This window comes from Poromitra crassiceps (genome assembly GCF_964638095.1).
Source record: "Poromitra crassiceps genome assembly, chromosome: 8".
In the NCBI taxonomy this organism is placed as follows: domain Eukaryota; kingdom Metazoa; phylum Chordata; class Actinopteri; order Beryciformes; family Melamphaidae; genus Poromitra; species Poromitra crassiceps.
Genome location: NC_139629.1, coordinates 26,684,458 through 26,700,477, shown reverse-complemented (window position 1 = coordinate 26,700,477; position 16,020 = coordinate 26,684,458). Strand labels below are relative to the sequence as shown.

General features: G+C 41.1%; 1 protein-coding gene across 1 annotated transcript; it reads right to left on the bottom strand.

Annotated features, from left to right (window-relative positions):
* Positions 1–353: 353 nt before the first annotated feature.
* Positions 354–13,122, bottom strand: LOC310781257 (stomatin-like protein 2, mitochondrial). The gene is made up of 10 exons (XM_083641829.1): positions 12,985–13,122; positions 11,791–11,943; positions 11,573–11,672; positions 4,599–4,657; positions 4,260–4,361; positions 3,892–4,026; positions 3,521–3,665; positions 2,437–2,516; positions 2,201–2,329; positions 354–1,464 (listed from the first exon to the last, which is right to left on the bottom strand). Exons 1-10 carry the CDS (start codon positions 13,027–13,029, stop codon positions 1,381–1,383), a joined length of 1,032 nt encoding a protein of 343 aa, XP_083497955.1. The 5' UTR covers positions 13,030–13,122; the 3' UTR covers positions 354–1,380.
* Positions 13,123–16,020: the final 2,898 nt, after the last annotated feature.

Here is a 16,020-nt window from a genome sequence, read left to right as displayed (position 1 = left end):
CAAAATTACTATTATGATTCATTTGTGTGAAAAATGATTTAGCACCCTATGTCAATAGTTATGAGGATGTTCTGAGAAACAAATGCAAACAGTAAGGGAAATATAGTGACAATTTAAACATCTCTCAACTATTTCTATTATGTCCCTGATTTTGTTAGATTACTGCTCAAGGTTTTAGTTCACTGGTCTATTACCAAACACCACATTTTAATATATTTGTACTATCTTTGTATTTGCATAATGGACTTGAACATCATCTGTTGATGAACAAAACTGAAACAGGCAAATATCCAAACAAACACAAACTATTTAAAAATGCTTATGGAAATAATTAAATTATATCCACATTTCAAGAGAATATTGGCTTAGCTTTATTGCAAAATAATTTTAGAACAATTTGTGCTAACTTACATGAGTAAATGTATTGAGAGGGTTTCCACCATCACTGAGGGGAAAATAAACACACAGCCTGCCAGCCGTAAAATATCCACTGAGTAGCTGCTCAGTCTCAGAGAGAGAGAGGCTGCTAGGTACATACAAACTTTCTCAATCACAATAAAAGTTATTTTTTTGGGGTTAACATATGCCGCCCAAACGAGATTGCTTATTTGAGTTGTTTATAAATAACATGTCTAATGGCCTACATACAATCTATGATTTATTTTTAACAGGCGTTTCAAACAAAAGTGTTTTAAACAAAGGTTTAAATGACCCGTTGACCATCTATGAAAGCTGAACAGTGAAAAGTCGGGCCAGCCCCAGGTTGCAAAAAAGAAAACCTTCATCATAATGGTTAGTGTACACTACATTTCACTTCCAATGAAAAACTGTGAAAAAAGTGGAGAGGCCATATTCAAAACCTCTAGATCTCATTCAATCAGGCGTATGCCCCTCTGGTATCAATAGACCATGTACATTATCTCAACATAGGAGGTGCAGCTATGATGCACGAGTAGAATTACTCAAAATTTATTTAGGACTAACCTGCTGATATACTGTACATACAACATCTAGGGAAAGAAATTGCTACTAAATCCCCAATTTCTGCATAATTTTCTCCATTTTACCAGCTTGCCAAAATTCCTGGTCGAGTTCAGCAGCCACAGTCAATCACAATCTATCAGACAACATCTGGCCAACATAAACAACGGTCAACGAAGATCATCAATCGTCTCATAGCTGTGATTTTCCCAGCACTCCGCGGCTCCACATCCCAAAGACTTTGTGAAGGTCGGATGAAGGTCGGAGGCTTGTGTCCTTTGCAGAGGGTGAATAGGCCTTGGAGCCCCTTTGCTGTGAAAACAGGCTTCTTCTGGTCCCTTTTCTGCTCCGAGTCCTTTTGAAGTCCTCCGCTACAGAGCCGACGCCTACTTTTTTGCTTTACTTCTTCTCCTCCTTCGTTTCTGCCGTCACGCTCTCTCGCTTTGGGCTCTGCTTGGCCAGCGTGCTGTAAATGGTCATGGCCTGAGGGGGGCAGGAGAGCAGGATGAAGACGGTTACTGCTGTGACTGAAGGCAGTGAGATGCAGTATGAGAGTAGGGCTGTCAAAATGATCGATTTGGAATTTTATAAAAAATAAATAAAATAAATCAATATCCATATCCAGTGAGCCGTACATTATTATTAACATCAGCGAATTTAGTATTGTGAACACCATACATGAGAAAAGCTCTTCTATTACAACTGTATAACAAATATTGAAATTGAACCCAAGATAGAACTTGTAGATTATTAAGGCATGCACACATACTGTACACACACACACACATGTACACACACACGTACATACACACACACACACACACAGGGGGTGTCAAAAATAATCGATTATAAGATGCATCGCGATGCGGACCTGCACGATTCTGCATCGATTCACAAATGTCAAAAATCGATTATTATTATTTTTATTTTTTTTATATCATCAAATAAAATATAACGGAAGTACATGCAGTTGTTTATTTTAATTATGGATCATAATACAATGCAATTCTAAATGCACTTTTATTTTAAAAGTAGCCACACAGTGAGAAAAAAGAAAGTGAGAAAAAAAATCATGTATTCGGGAAAAAAAGTGATGCATCGATTTAAGATGCATCGATAATCGTTATCGAATCGAATCGTAGCCCTCTGAATCGTAATCGAATGGAATCGTGAGGCCAGTGAAGATTCACAGCCCTAACACACACACACACACACACACCTGTGTGACCATGCCACTGATGTCTCCTGTGTTGGAGGGCAGCAGGATGGTGTTGGACTCTTTGGCCAGGTTGGAGAAGGCAGAGACGTACTGCTCAGCCACGCTGAGCGAGGCGGCCGCGTTCCCATTCTGTCCAAAACACAAGTCATCATCACACTCACAGCAAAATACTCTGAACGACTTCAACAAATTGATCACCATTATCTCAATTATAATCCAATATCAATTCACTTTACCTGTTCAGCCAGAGCGTCCGACAGCATACGAATGGCTTTGGATTTTGCCTCTGCTTTGGCCAAGACCGCCTGGGCCTCGCCTGGAGGAAACACAGTAGAGCTGTGTGTCAGCAAAGCATCTGCAGACCTGAGCCAAACTCAACTACACACACCTGTATTCTTTCATTGCACCAGCCTTTCAGTGTGGTAATAAAATAAAACAGGTAGTGATGGAATTTGGACAAAATCATATCTAACAATAAAAATATGCAATACAAATATTCAATACAAATGGGGGTCCTCCATGGCCCTAATGTGGACTAAATTATGGGTCCTCGATATGAAAAAGGTTGAGAATCACTGGCACAACTCAGACTGAAAATCCCAAATAAATGCATTTTGATATAACTTAACCGCACAATAAAATGTGCAAAACGTCATTGGGTCTGAATACTTTTGCAAAACACTGTACATAACCATCTGTAACATCAAGATATGAGAGTATGATTTACATAACCATCTGTAACATCAAGATATGAGTATGATTTACATAACCATCTGTAACATCAAGATATGAGTATGATTTACATAACCATCTGTAACATCAAGATATGAGTATGATTTACATAACCATCTGTAACATCAAGATATGAGTATGATTTACATAACCATCTGTAACATCAAGATATGAGTATGATTTACATAACCATCTGTAACATCAAGATATGAGTATGATTTACATAACCATCTGTAACATCAAGATATGAGTATGATTTACATAACCATCTGTAACATCAAGATATGAGTATGATTTACATAACCATCTGTAACATCAAGATATGAGAGTATGATTTACATAACCATCTGTAACATCAAGATATGAGTATGATTTACATAACCATCTGTAACATCAAGATATGAGTATGATTTACATAACCATCTGTAACATCAAGATATGAGTATGATTTACATAACCATCTGTAACATCAAGATATGAGAGTATGATTTACATCACCATCTGTAACATCAAGATATGAGTATGATTCAGTAAGCACTTGCATTCAAATCTGCTGTAAATAGAGTCTGGCTCAAAAAATACACCGACCAGCTGCCCTGTTGATCTGCTCTGCTTTCAGGCCCTCAGACGCCAGGATCTGAGATTGCTTGCTTCCTTCGGCGATATTAATGGCCGACTCCCTGTGTCCTTCAGACTCCAGCACCGTGGCTCTCTTCTTACGCTCCGCCTCCACCTACACACACAAATAATAACCAGCCATGTGTTCAAACGTTTCCCGTAACGCACTGGTATCAATGCACATGTATCAACGCACGTTCAAAGATCAAATGCTTTTATTGGTTAGAAATGTATATATTTTTACGCCTACTAGTGCAGCATGATACTGTACTCTGTGTTTTCCAACAAATGGTAAAATAACAGGAGTTAATTTCACGGGAACTTGAGCATAACTGTCCTACCTGCATCTGCATAGACTCTTTGACGCGAGGTGGGACGTGAATGTCTTTGATTTCGTAACGGAGACAGCGGATTCCCCAATCGTCCGAGGCTTGGTTGATGGAGTGGACTATGTTGGAATTAAGGGACTCCCTTTCCTTGAAAATCAAAAGTCAAAGGAGTGACAGACAGCATGTTGAAGACACATCATTACTAGAATATAGGACATACGCTGTTATCCATTTGTGACTTGGAATGAGTGCAACCTATTTCTTTTATCTCAGCGAGTGCAACGGTGAAATATACCATGAAAACAAAAAAGTAATAAACAAGAAAGGTACGTGAAAAACATCACTCATACAGTATCAGCACAGCAGTTCCGTTTTCTTACCCGGAATACTTTGTCCAGTGTGAGTTTGCCCAGCTCTGAGCGCATGGTGGTCATCCCCAGCTGTGTGACAGCATATTCTGGATCCTCCACACCGTAACTGGCCTGGAAACAAACAGAAGTGATCAAACTCTGTGAAATGCATTTATGTGATTAGACAATGACGGCGCAATGAAGTGGATATTTCTTCTAGCATTTAACCCATTGATACCTGATGCAGCATTTGCGTGTATATCCCTCATTTGTGTGTGTATCCCTTTAAGACCGTCTTAAAGGGATACACACACAAATGCTGCATCAGGTATCAATGGGTTAAAGCAGTCGTCAATTTTGCCGGCATACCTTAAAAGGGTCTAAGATCCTTAGGTAAAGGACTCCGTCAATCTGTAGTGTCACATTATCTGTAAGCACAAAGACATGTCTGTTGATTGACCATAAGATGATGTTAATTTATTCATTCAATGTTGATATAAACAGAGAAAGCAAACTGTAATTTACACGTGCAACATGCATACATAATTATGCTAAATTGTGAGGACAAATTTCTATTTTCCAACTGTTCCATCTAGAATAACAATTTTCTATAGACTTGTATTGATATTCAGTACCGTATTTTAAAGACCGGATAACTTTGGGATCTAAACTGCTAAGAAAATATAAATCTTTCGAGTTGATTCAGGAGCTTTTATGACATTTATGATTTGAGACGAGAGTAGCATCCACCATGAAAACAAACGTGTGTTATCTGCGATGAACCATCAAGAAAAAACACCAAATCACTGACATTTAACTCATTGAGTGCCAATGACGACTTTAGTCGTCAATTGCTTTAGTAACGTTGAGTGCCAATGACGACTAAAGTCGTCAATTGCGTTTTTTGACGGTGGGACGTGGATCAAAGCCTAATATATCTCCTGTAAAATTTTGGGGCATGTTGAATGTGTATAACCTATTTTACCGACCCATTAGGTGGCGACAGTGCTCTCCAGATTAGAGGAAGGTCCGAAAACAGCAGGAAAAACCTCCGTGATCAAAGAGAAACCGCTCATGCTGCAGCCAGAGCCATATAGATGGCTCTGACTTGCAGCTGATGTTGGCTGCGATCCGCGCACACAACTGAGCCCCTCTGTCTCTGTCTGTCTGTCTGCATAGTTTCTTCACACGATTAGCCGCCAGAAAGGCAGCACCCGACGCCGAAGGGCCAAACCTTTCCCTGCAGTCCGGTTTGGCATTTCCTTGTCGCGTTGGGAGCCGGCGCAAAAAAACGGAGCGCTCCGAAAATAGACTGGGTGCGTGTGGCTGTGTGTTAGTGTGGGGAGGAGTTTGCAGCTGAGGGGGGGAGAGGGGGGTGGGGCACGCAGGCACCACACAACTACTAATCCATGGGCCAGAGCTCAAAATTTCACTTGTCGGTACCACTCAAGGTGGCAAAACTTCCTTATAATTTTTGATAAGACACATGTCTGTAGATGATATTTTGGTATGATAGCCATTCCTGAGTGGTAGCTGTGACACAGTTACCAGCTCGTGAAGTTAACCACCCCTAAAGTAAATTGCATTTTAGACGCTGGTGCATATCCTGGTTTAGGCTAATGGTCAGGACATTTTTCACTCTTTTGTACGATTGTTTTTGGTCCTATTTTAAAGGGAACCTTCTTAGCTTTCATTTAAGGCTAGTTGTGAATTTTTCTGACAAATATAAAGGTGACTTGAGCTCTTCAAACCATCAATGGCACACATTTTTCCACAATTTTCGCCTAAATTGTATCATTTCTTTTAGCCCTGTGGCATCAAGCCACAAAACACAAAAACTAGAATGCTCACAGTCACAGCACTCGGAGGGGAGTGATTGGGATGGCTTCCGTGATCTGAACCTGAGTGTTCTGTTGTTGGACTTCTGTGCTTTAGACATGGATTGGCCATAACAAACACCATGGTCAAGCATAAGGATGCTCATCGGTCTATGGTTATTGATTGATTGATTGATTGATTGATTGATTTTATGGATATAGCAGAACAAAATCCAATCCTTCTTTCCAACATGGTCCCTGGTCTTATAAAAACAGGACATACGGTAACACATATTAACATCAAATAAACCAAATAGAACAATCAACAAAAACACACAAGTTAAATAACCATGACAACAGAAGGCTCGCACATTACTCTAGTTTACTCAGCAATAATTTTTTCAGGTTTTTAAAACCATTTAGAGAATATGCAGATTTAATTCCATTCGGGATGTTGTTCCACTCCTCTCCACCAGTATAGAGGAATGTACTTCTCCCAACATCTTATGCCCAGGAGGATTATGACATGATGGGCCCCTGGGCATGGTCACATAAAGAGCCCCCATCACAGCACACATACCGGTATGCAGAATTAAGACCAGAATAACTAAGACACATTCACCTGACTCTCAACATGATTTACAGTACAGCTATCTGAACACTCAAAAGCCAACAGCACAATAACAAGAAATACATTCACCTGGATCTCAATACAGGCTCCAAAATTAACTTTTTTGTCCACCAGTCAAATGGTTAGTGAATGTTCAAATTTGGCCAGTCACTCAACAGATAGATAGACCATTGTGGGGTTTTTTTTGGATGGTGAGTGAAGCAAATCTACCAGCCACTTGCATATTTTACCAGCATTTGGCTGGTGGCTGGTGCTAATTTTGGACGCTGTCTCAATAACACAGGATTTACAGCACAGGTACACTCAATTAAATCCAAAAGCAAAATAACCCTCCAATTGTCCATAAACATATGGAACATTTTGTCAAAAATAAGGGATCATTTTATCCTGGGCAAGAGAGGTGGTGGGTTTCATTTCAGAGCTCCGGTTTGTCGGATTTAACATCAAACGTGTCTGTTGTTGACCTAATTGAGGTGTGATTACACCTGCATGCAACATGTGTTTATTGTTGATCATTTATTTCACTCTAATCAAATTGTTGAATTCAACAGCTATTTTACCAATGCTGACATTGCGTGTGGTTACTATGACTGAACAAACTAACTGACGTATGCAATTCACACCATAAGCGACTTTGACCGTGGCACGGCATGGTTGTTGGTACAACTGAAACTGCTGATCTCACAACAGTCTCGAGAATTGACACAGAATGGTGCAAAAACAACAACTTTGGTCAGCAGAAAAGTATCTCAGAATGCAACACGTCAAACCTTAAGGCGGATGTCACTTTGGTAGCCGGTTAACACCGAACTAAAAGCTGATACCTACCCAGTTTTAGTCTGGTGTTCCAGTAAAGTGCTCAGTGAGTGTAGCTATAATGCCAGGTCAGCTGTTTTGCCCTTGCACATTGATTGCATTGGACTCCATTGTGTATTTGAGTTGAGGTTTGCTAAAGTGAAAGGAGTTGGATACTAAAGCAGCACATTCAATTTTTCATTTTCTAAAAAATATTTACTACTGGACTGGCTATATTAGTCGTGTAGCTGCTGCTAGTGCTGGGGATGGGGACGGGGACGGACGGGGGTGTTCAACCACTTCTGTGAGGCACTGTATGCATGTCACATTCTCCCCTAGAGGTCTGGAACTACAATAGCCCTGCTCCTCATATCACAGAGATAAGTCCAGCTACCAGCAGTCTTACTATCAGAGCTCATCTTGACCGGTTACTTCTAACATGAGAAAATAACATTTGAATCTATAGGCCTAAAATATTTCATGGGAATATTAACACAATTACACTAAACTATTATTGACCTAATATTAAATAAGGATATGAATAGATTATTATAAATGATGTGATCATGCTCATGTCAGCATGCATTTCCAGTTAACTTCTGAGCTGTTCTTGTTAAGTGCAAAGTGGGGGTTTTCTACGTGTGAAAGGGCGGAGGTGTTTAGGTCCTTTTCTCAGCAGACAGGCAGGTTCCTCTTGAAGCAAACAGCAGTTGTTGTTTGTGGTGTGAACAAACACGTGGCTCTCTGTCCACTCAGAGGCTCGTTTCTGAGAAGCGACAGGCAGGACAGGAGGGCTTCTGACAAAACTAAGTACCTCTGCAAATGATTTCTGTGACATCACACACACACACTGTACACGGTGGGCATGATGGTCTCTGGGCCTGGGCACATAAAGCAAATTAGATGCGTAATCAAGTAAAAGTTGAATCGTTTCTTTGTCCCCCATCTGCCAGTTTAAAAATGCAACAAGGAGATGATAGCCTACTACTATAGCCTACTAGGCTAAAGTACCCGCTAACGTTCACGTAGCCTATTAATTCATTAATCGTTCGGGCAATCCTTATATCAACGAATTAAACGAGCAAACTCAAGGTTTCCTTAAGTGCTGCAAACGGCTTGCATGGTTTCTTTTCCTGCCGACCTGTCTGTCTTGTAGGCTATGTAAAAATGCAAGAGTTTCATCAGCCTATATCGAGACATAGGCCTATAGACCAAATCACCGTGACGTCACCATGTAAACAAATTTACTTCCGGGTACCACTTGGGGAAGGCGGCAGGTTTAAATGTGCGTGTTGTCAAATAAATGCTGTCAAACCCTCTCGTTGTTTTCGGCCGACTACTTTCAATTTAAATGGTTAAACGGTTGGTAAACATGCTTGTCCGACGTATCTAGCCTTTCTTCTGTGTTTGTTTTATGTAGTGTTAGCTAGCTAATAATGTTTGTTTGTCTGTCAAACTCGCTGTTTTTTTGCAGACTCGCGTCACCAGGCTCTTCTCGGCGAGAGCAGACTCGTTAACGTTACAGACAGAGCTACCGACGCCACGTTAATTGAATTTAGCGTCAAGTCTACTCTGGTCTGGTCCAACAGGTAAATAAGCTAGTCTGGTCTCCACTAACGCTAGTGAAAGTGTTGTTATGAATGATATTAAACAACAACACAACACGGACGAACCATTTTTGTCTTCTTTGTCTGTTTTTGTCTTCAACACGTCAGTTTGTGCCGTTCACCGCCATTATAATGTGTGGACCCAGGGGTACCCGGAAGTAAATGTAAACATCCCGCTGATTTGGTCTATAGCCTAACTTTTTTGGGGAGAAATAATTGAAAACTAGTCAGATATGACTTGAATGCCACTTGTAAAATCACCCACAGTGATTGACGACGGTGCGACCACTATTTTGACTGGGCGGCTTTTTGGGCGATGCAACAAAGGCAAGCCCTCATTTTTGGCACATTGCCACCCCTCGTTATTGCCTGAATGGTCGGAATGGATCCTCTGTTAAAACGGCATGTTTTTGAATAGAGTTTGGTTACAGATTCGCTAAAGCTGTTTCCATATCACATTTCTTTTTATCGATACACGCTACCGCAACCCCTCCCCCCGCCCCGACTCCTCATGTCTAGAAAGGTAAAACCGGAAAATATCCTGCTCTGGCTAGCCGGACATGATCAGTTTAGAAGAGGATACACACACACATGGTGGGCATGATGGGCCCTGGGCCTGGACACATAAAGCCCCCCCCCCCCCCTCCTCACAGCCACATATGTAGAATTAAGGCCATAATAACTAAGACACATTCACCTGCATCTCAACAGGATTTTAATAAGAGAAGTGTCCGTCCATCCGTCCGTCCGTGTGTGAGCAGCTATGCCGTTTTACGTGCGATCGGGCTGAAACTTTCAGGGTGTGTAAAGAGCATGCGTGCGGGTGACCTGACGGAGCCGGATTCTTTAATTGGGTGATTGCCCTGATTAGCTAATGATGTGATGTCATCAGTGATGTCATCTTTCTGTCTACAGTGATGATGTCATCAGTGATGTCATCCTTCCTGGCTGAGGCTACTCTGTGAGCGAGGCCTGACTAAATGGCCATTGGCAATGTGTCTGTTTCAAGAATTTTGGCCGACCACAGCTATGCCGTTTTACGTGCGATCGGGCTGAAACTTTCAGGGGCTGTAAAGAGCACCTGGGTGACCTGACAGAGCTGGATTCTTTTTATTAGGGCAGATTAATTGCTCTAAGGCTGATTGCCCTAAAACTGAGGCTATAGTTCAGTGATGATATCATCAGTGATGACGTCATCAGTGATGATGTCATCACTGATACATAGGCATTATGACATCATTGTGACATCACTGATGATGTCATCAGTGACACACACACACACACACGAGAGAGACTGAGGGAGAGGGAGAGAGAGGGGGAGATACGGGGAGGGAGAGGGACTGAGGGAGAGAGAGAGGGAGACATTGCGCACGCCAATAGGGCAGGCGAGACCACGTAGCATCTGAGCTGCGGGCGAGGCCGCACAGCGTGTGTATGCGAGGGGGCTAGCTCGGTGAGCTGCAGGGCAGGCGATAGCGAGCCTAGGCCTAGTATTATACATTTACGGAATTCTTAGTCCTGTGAGCATTCCAGTTTTTGTGTTTCTGATGTTCCTTGATGCCACAGGGCTCAAAGAAAATATAGAATTTAGGCGAAAATTTATGAAAAATGTGTGTCATTGACGTTTTGAAGAGCTCAAGTGACCTCTATATTTGTCAGAAAAAAATCACAACTGCCCTTAAATGAAAGCTAAGAAGGTTCCCTTTAAAATAGGTCCAAACACAATATTATAAGACATTGAAAAATGCCCTGGCCATGTGTCTAACCCAGGATATGCACCAACGTCTAAAATGCAATTGACTTTAGGGGTGGTTCACTTCACAAGCTGGTAACTGTGTCACAGCTACCACTAAGGAATGGCTATCATACCAAAATATCATCTACAGACATGTGTCTTATCAAAAATCATAAGAAAATGTTGCCACCTTGAGTGGTACCGGAATCTGGCCTGGCCCATGGACTATACACCACGTCACTACATCAGAAAATATTATCTTCAGACTCAGTGAATGTGCTTGAAATGCTGCATTTCACAAAAGGCAGAATAACTCAGCTTCTAATTTGAAAAGTGTCTTTTTGCTCAAAACAGCCTATCTTCTCCGGCTCATAACTAAAGAATGGAAAATGGGATCAATAAACTTTTTTTTGCAGATGATAGAAGAGAGTCTCATCGTTCTTTGTGCGTGTTCGGTGTTTACATAGTAATATCACACAATATTCTGTGGGCCGCGAGAAATCACTGAAAACGCTCTGAAACTCTGGCACTGGGAGCGTCCGTTCTCCAAAAGTGGCTGGCACTCAATGAGTTAATGATGCCTCCAATTAATATTGAAAGTAGGCCATATTTTAATTAAATTGTGTCCCACAGGCTGAACAACATATCAGTTGTGAATGTGATATTTTGGAAATTATCTTTATCTTTGTCCCTCCACCAATAATGGGGGGAAAACGGCAGTAGCAACAACAACAACAAACAACAACGCTGTTACTCACCTAGCGATACTGCAGATTGCTCTGGGACATCGATAACGATCTCTTTGAGACTTTGCACATAACGAATTCGGTCAAGTATGGGAATAAGGAAGTTTAATCCCTATACAGGAAGGAAAAGAGGGAAAAGATATTAAGAGCATTGGACCCTTTCCGTACTTGTAGATATCTGACACCGTGAGGATGTTTGATAGGAAACCAGTGAACAGAAGGGACAGTACCGGCTCTAAGATGCGGTGGAAGCGACCCATTCTCTCCACCACCCAGGCCTCCTGCTGTGGCACAAACAGAACCACGGTGTTCATGGGCTGGCTGGACGCCCATCGCTGCTGCGCCGGTGTCACCCACAACCGGGGCACCGTCCGCTGGCTTTTCTACAGGGACACAAAGTCACACATTTTGATCAGTAAACCGGTCATTCCTGTTATGTGAGTAGCGTGCCAAGTCGAGGATGATCAGACACCAGTGATTAGCCTACAAGACGATACTGTACGAGTCATGTTGTGCGACCACAACAATGAAGTTACCACTGTACTGCTAGAGAAAATGTGAAATTAAAATAAGTATTGGAATTCAGTCTTACTGTCGTCTAAGTGTAATCTAGAAATAAGTATTTTACTCTGATTAGAAATAGGGATGAGCCGATATGAAATTATATATATCACAATCCAATATGCATCATGGGGGCAGAACAATTGAGTATTTACCCACTTTACTCTGCTGTAGTAAAGTCACAAATGAGGCAATTTATCCATGACAATTTCACTTTGCATCCAAATTATATTTTCACTTTGTAATGACATTTTAAAATTGTTGTTACATTCTAGCAAGCCATGCCGCGCCATCGCTAGAAAGATTTGTGACTCAGAAATAATAAGAACTTTTATTTGTCATATCTTATCATCATTGTATCAATTTGTGAACCAAACCATTATCACGTATCCCATCCGATTAATAATAATGAAGATGAGCACCCTAAACTCAAATTGAAACATAAGACCAGACAGCAACAGTTATGGGCACAACTAGAATGAAAAGATCGGCTATATTATCTATTTAACGTTTGCCCCGCCCATACCGGTAACTATAATGTTAGAGGGGTTTATGATCACTAAAATAGGCTATTCATTTTACAACCAGAATGAACTAGTCAGCATGTCACGACTACCTGAGGTAAAATAACAAGATCTTTACATAATTTACTTTACTGTAACGTTAGTACGGATTGATTGAATTATAGATATTGGAATAAAGAGTAAATACATCGTGGAGCAAGTTCAACACATCGGTGCTATCAGAGAGACAATGCAACCCGTCGTGAACAGCGCTGATATCTCAAAAGGAACAACTATTTGACGTGAACACAAGCTAGCAAGCCGTTTGTTCAGTACACCAGGAAGTAAAAACTCTTCTACCTGCAGAAGCGCCCCGCCGGTCCGACACAATAATGTCCGTAGCATTATGAAAAATTAATGTATGTCTAAAGTAGATTCAGTAGTTTTGTAGACTCGACTTTATAATCCAACACTGGCTCTGCGCTCATGACATGTGACCCTCTCTGACATGCTTCTACCGTCAGCAACAATAAGACGAGCAACAATAAACATTTTCGGTGACCGTTTTTCAGAGTAAAATGACCTTTTTGCACAAGCCTAGCACACAGAAGCCATTGAAAAAATAATGATAAATTTGCACAGTAAAACTATCAATTAAGCATTTAAACGAAGCTATACAATACAAATTATTCCTACAAAATAAACATTGTTCAGTGTCTTTTAAAAACTTACATTCTCACGATTTATTTAACACTTTTTCCAGTGTATTTTAAAAACATACATTACGTCGTGTTTACTTTGAAGGCAACCGGAAGTCTTATTGTTGCTAGCTCACGGGACAGGAAGTATTATTGTTGCCAGCCTTATGGGGCTGTGACAGCATGTGTGACAGCGCGAACCGAAGTTACATCAGTGGTGCACCGCTGAAGCACTCCGCCTGCCGAGGGAAACACGCTGGACAGATTGGGTTCCTGATGATGATGATAAATATAAGAGGGTTCAGCCGAGCAGCATTTTGGTAAAGAAAACAAATGCAAGTAATATCTACAACCCCCGTGAAACTGGGTTGTAGAGATTGTACAACTCCACCCCAGAGAATGGGGAAATTTTGATGCAATTGCTTTGCATTTAATGAGGTGATTCATAGTCACTCGAGGACCTCTATAAACAGCAAACTTCACAGAGTCCCATTGTGATGATGTCACAATGTCTATGACATCACTGATGATGTCACAATGTTTATGATGTGATAGGTCATCAGTCATCTATCATCATCTATGACCGATAGACTCTGGCCTGGGTGTCCAGTATGGAGAACGACAAACTTCAAATATGAGAAAATGGAATAACCTTGTGTGGTAGTACAGTATCATTTCGCTGGATCCTTCACACCCCATGAAAGTGTGAAGGGAGTTTTTTTGTATTCCATCCAATCATTTTATAGTTTCAGTGCATCATCCATGCAGTGACTCGTTCAATACTTAGGGTGGTGCTGTTGTTGTTTTTTTAGCCGTGCTGCTCTTCCTGACCTGTAAAATAGGAAGCATAAACATAGCAAATACATTAGGGCCTGCAGCCCCCGCTTGGACCCCTAATTATAGCCGCAAGCGGCAATACCAGGGGTTCAAGCCTATTGCCCCCGAAGGGGCTTGAATATCTGTCATATCTGTCATTGGGCCAAATTTCATGGATTGGCCCAGTGGTATGGATGGTTAGAAAAACAGGAAATTAGGTCTTGGTGTAATTTTTTGTTTCTGAGTAGTGAGTGAGTTTTCTAGCCTATAGGTGCAATATTTGGTTACTGTGGGCCTTAGGGTTTCTGAGATATACACAGTTTTACGGAAGGAAAATAAGAATAAAGAATAAAGAAAGAAACAACATAGCAGGGTTTCCATCCCCCTTCGAGGGCTTGAACCCATAATAAAGTTAGACATGAATTCAATACAGAATTGAGAAAGTAATAAATATAACCTCAATATAACCTCAGCAAGGAATTTATGAAATCACTGATGATGTCACAATGTCTGACATCATCACTGGGTATGAAATCATCAGCCATTTATGACATCACTGATTATGTCAATCTTGGGTTGCTGTGTGATCATGTACAGTATTCGCAGTCTCCATAATTGGCTCTTATTGATTTGTAATTGTCGTTTTAGTTGCGGCCAGAAGCTCTTAAGTCTGGTTGCTCAGTCAGTCGGTCCACAAAAATGTTGGTTGGTCCACAAAATCTACGTCAATGGAGTGGATGACATCATCCTCCATGAAGGACGTCAAGACCAGAAGGGCGATCGCCTGGGAGGTGCTGCATGCATGACACGAGGAAAATGTGGACGTGTAGGCTTAACAGAAAGATCACGTCTGCTGGTCTATTTTCATTCAAACATTAAACTAGACTAGGTTCCCCGCAGTGTTTATTATGTTCATTATGCTGGGTCTCATAGTGAGATAGATTACTATAGGACGAATCAGCGTGACGTCACTTGCCACCCAGAAATGCGGAACCCCGCGGCAGAGTATGAGTTGTGCCAAACAAACGTTAATATCTCAAAAACTATACATGACATCGCTTATATTTTGACAGCAGAATTAGCTCAAGAGTTTGATGTATAATATATGCATGCCGTGTTACGTGAACTGTGCAGTTTTTAAAATGTAAACAGAGTTAACTGGCTAGTCAGCCACCCAAGCCTTGCGCCACTTGGGCTCCATAGGGTTGCATTGCCGTTGCCACCCAGTGACGCGGTTTGTTTACCAAAATGCTGCTCGGCTGATCCATCCTATTTTATTTTTTATTGTAAAAACCGAACTTTATCGTGCTTTTATTTTGAAGGCAGCATCAATAAACCGGAAGTAGACTTCTGATAAATTGATGCTCCTTTGACGGAGGTCTGAGTCTCTCAACCACTCGTTGGATCTAATAGCCTACATCCATTGGTTCGAGGTGAGTTGAATCATGTTAAATGTGATATAAACGCTATACAGAGTTGCAAACTTTGTTGTACTTTAGGTCTGTTAAATTTGCTTAAAATGAAATGTGTCTGGCAAGTTATTCATGCCAATAACTTGAGAATGCTCACTCTTTTCCTCATCAGATTTGCTGAGGTATGAACTAGGCTGAACCTAGGCTGCCCTACATCACCAAATAGTCAGAAAATGATTTACCTAAAAAGATAATGAATTATAGTCCTGTAAATATAGCTTTAGTTTAGGCGGAAATTGTACTTTGTGGTGATAGGAACATAGGACTCCATCACTTTTCTCTCATTTATCAGAAAAACTGAAATCCCTGAAAAATATACCATTACTGAGTTGTCTAGGGTGCTATTGAACACTGACCAGTAGTTGTATGGAAATATCTGGTACAGTTCTATTGAAAATTTGATTTCTTTA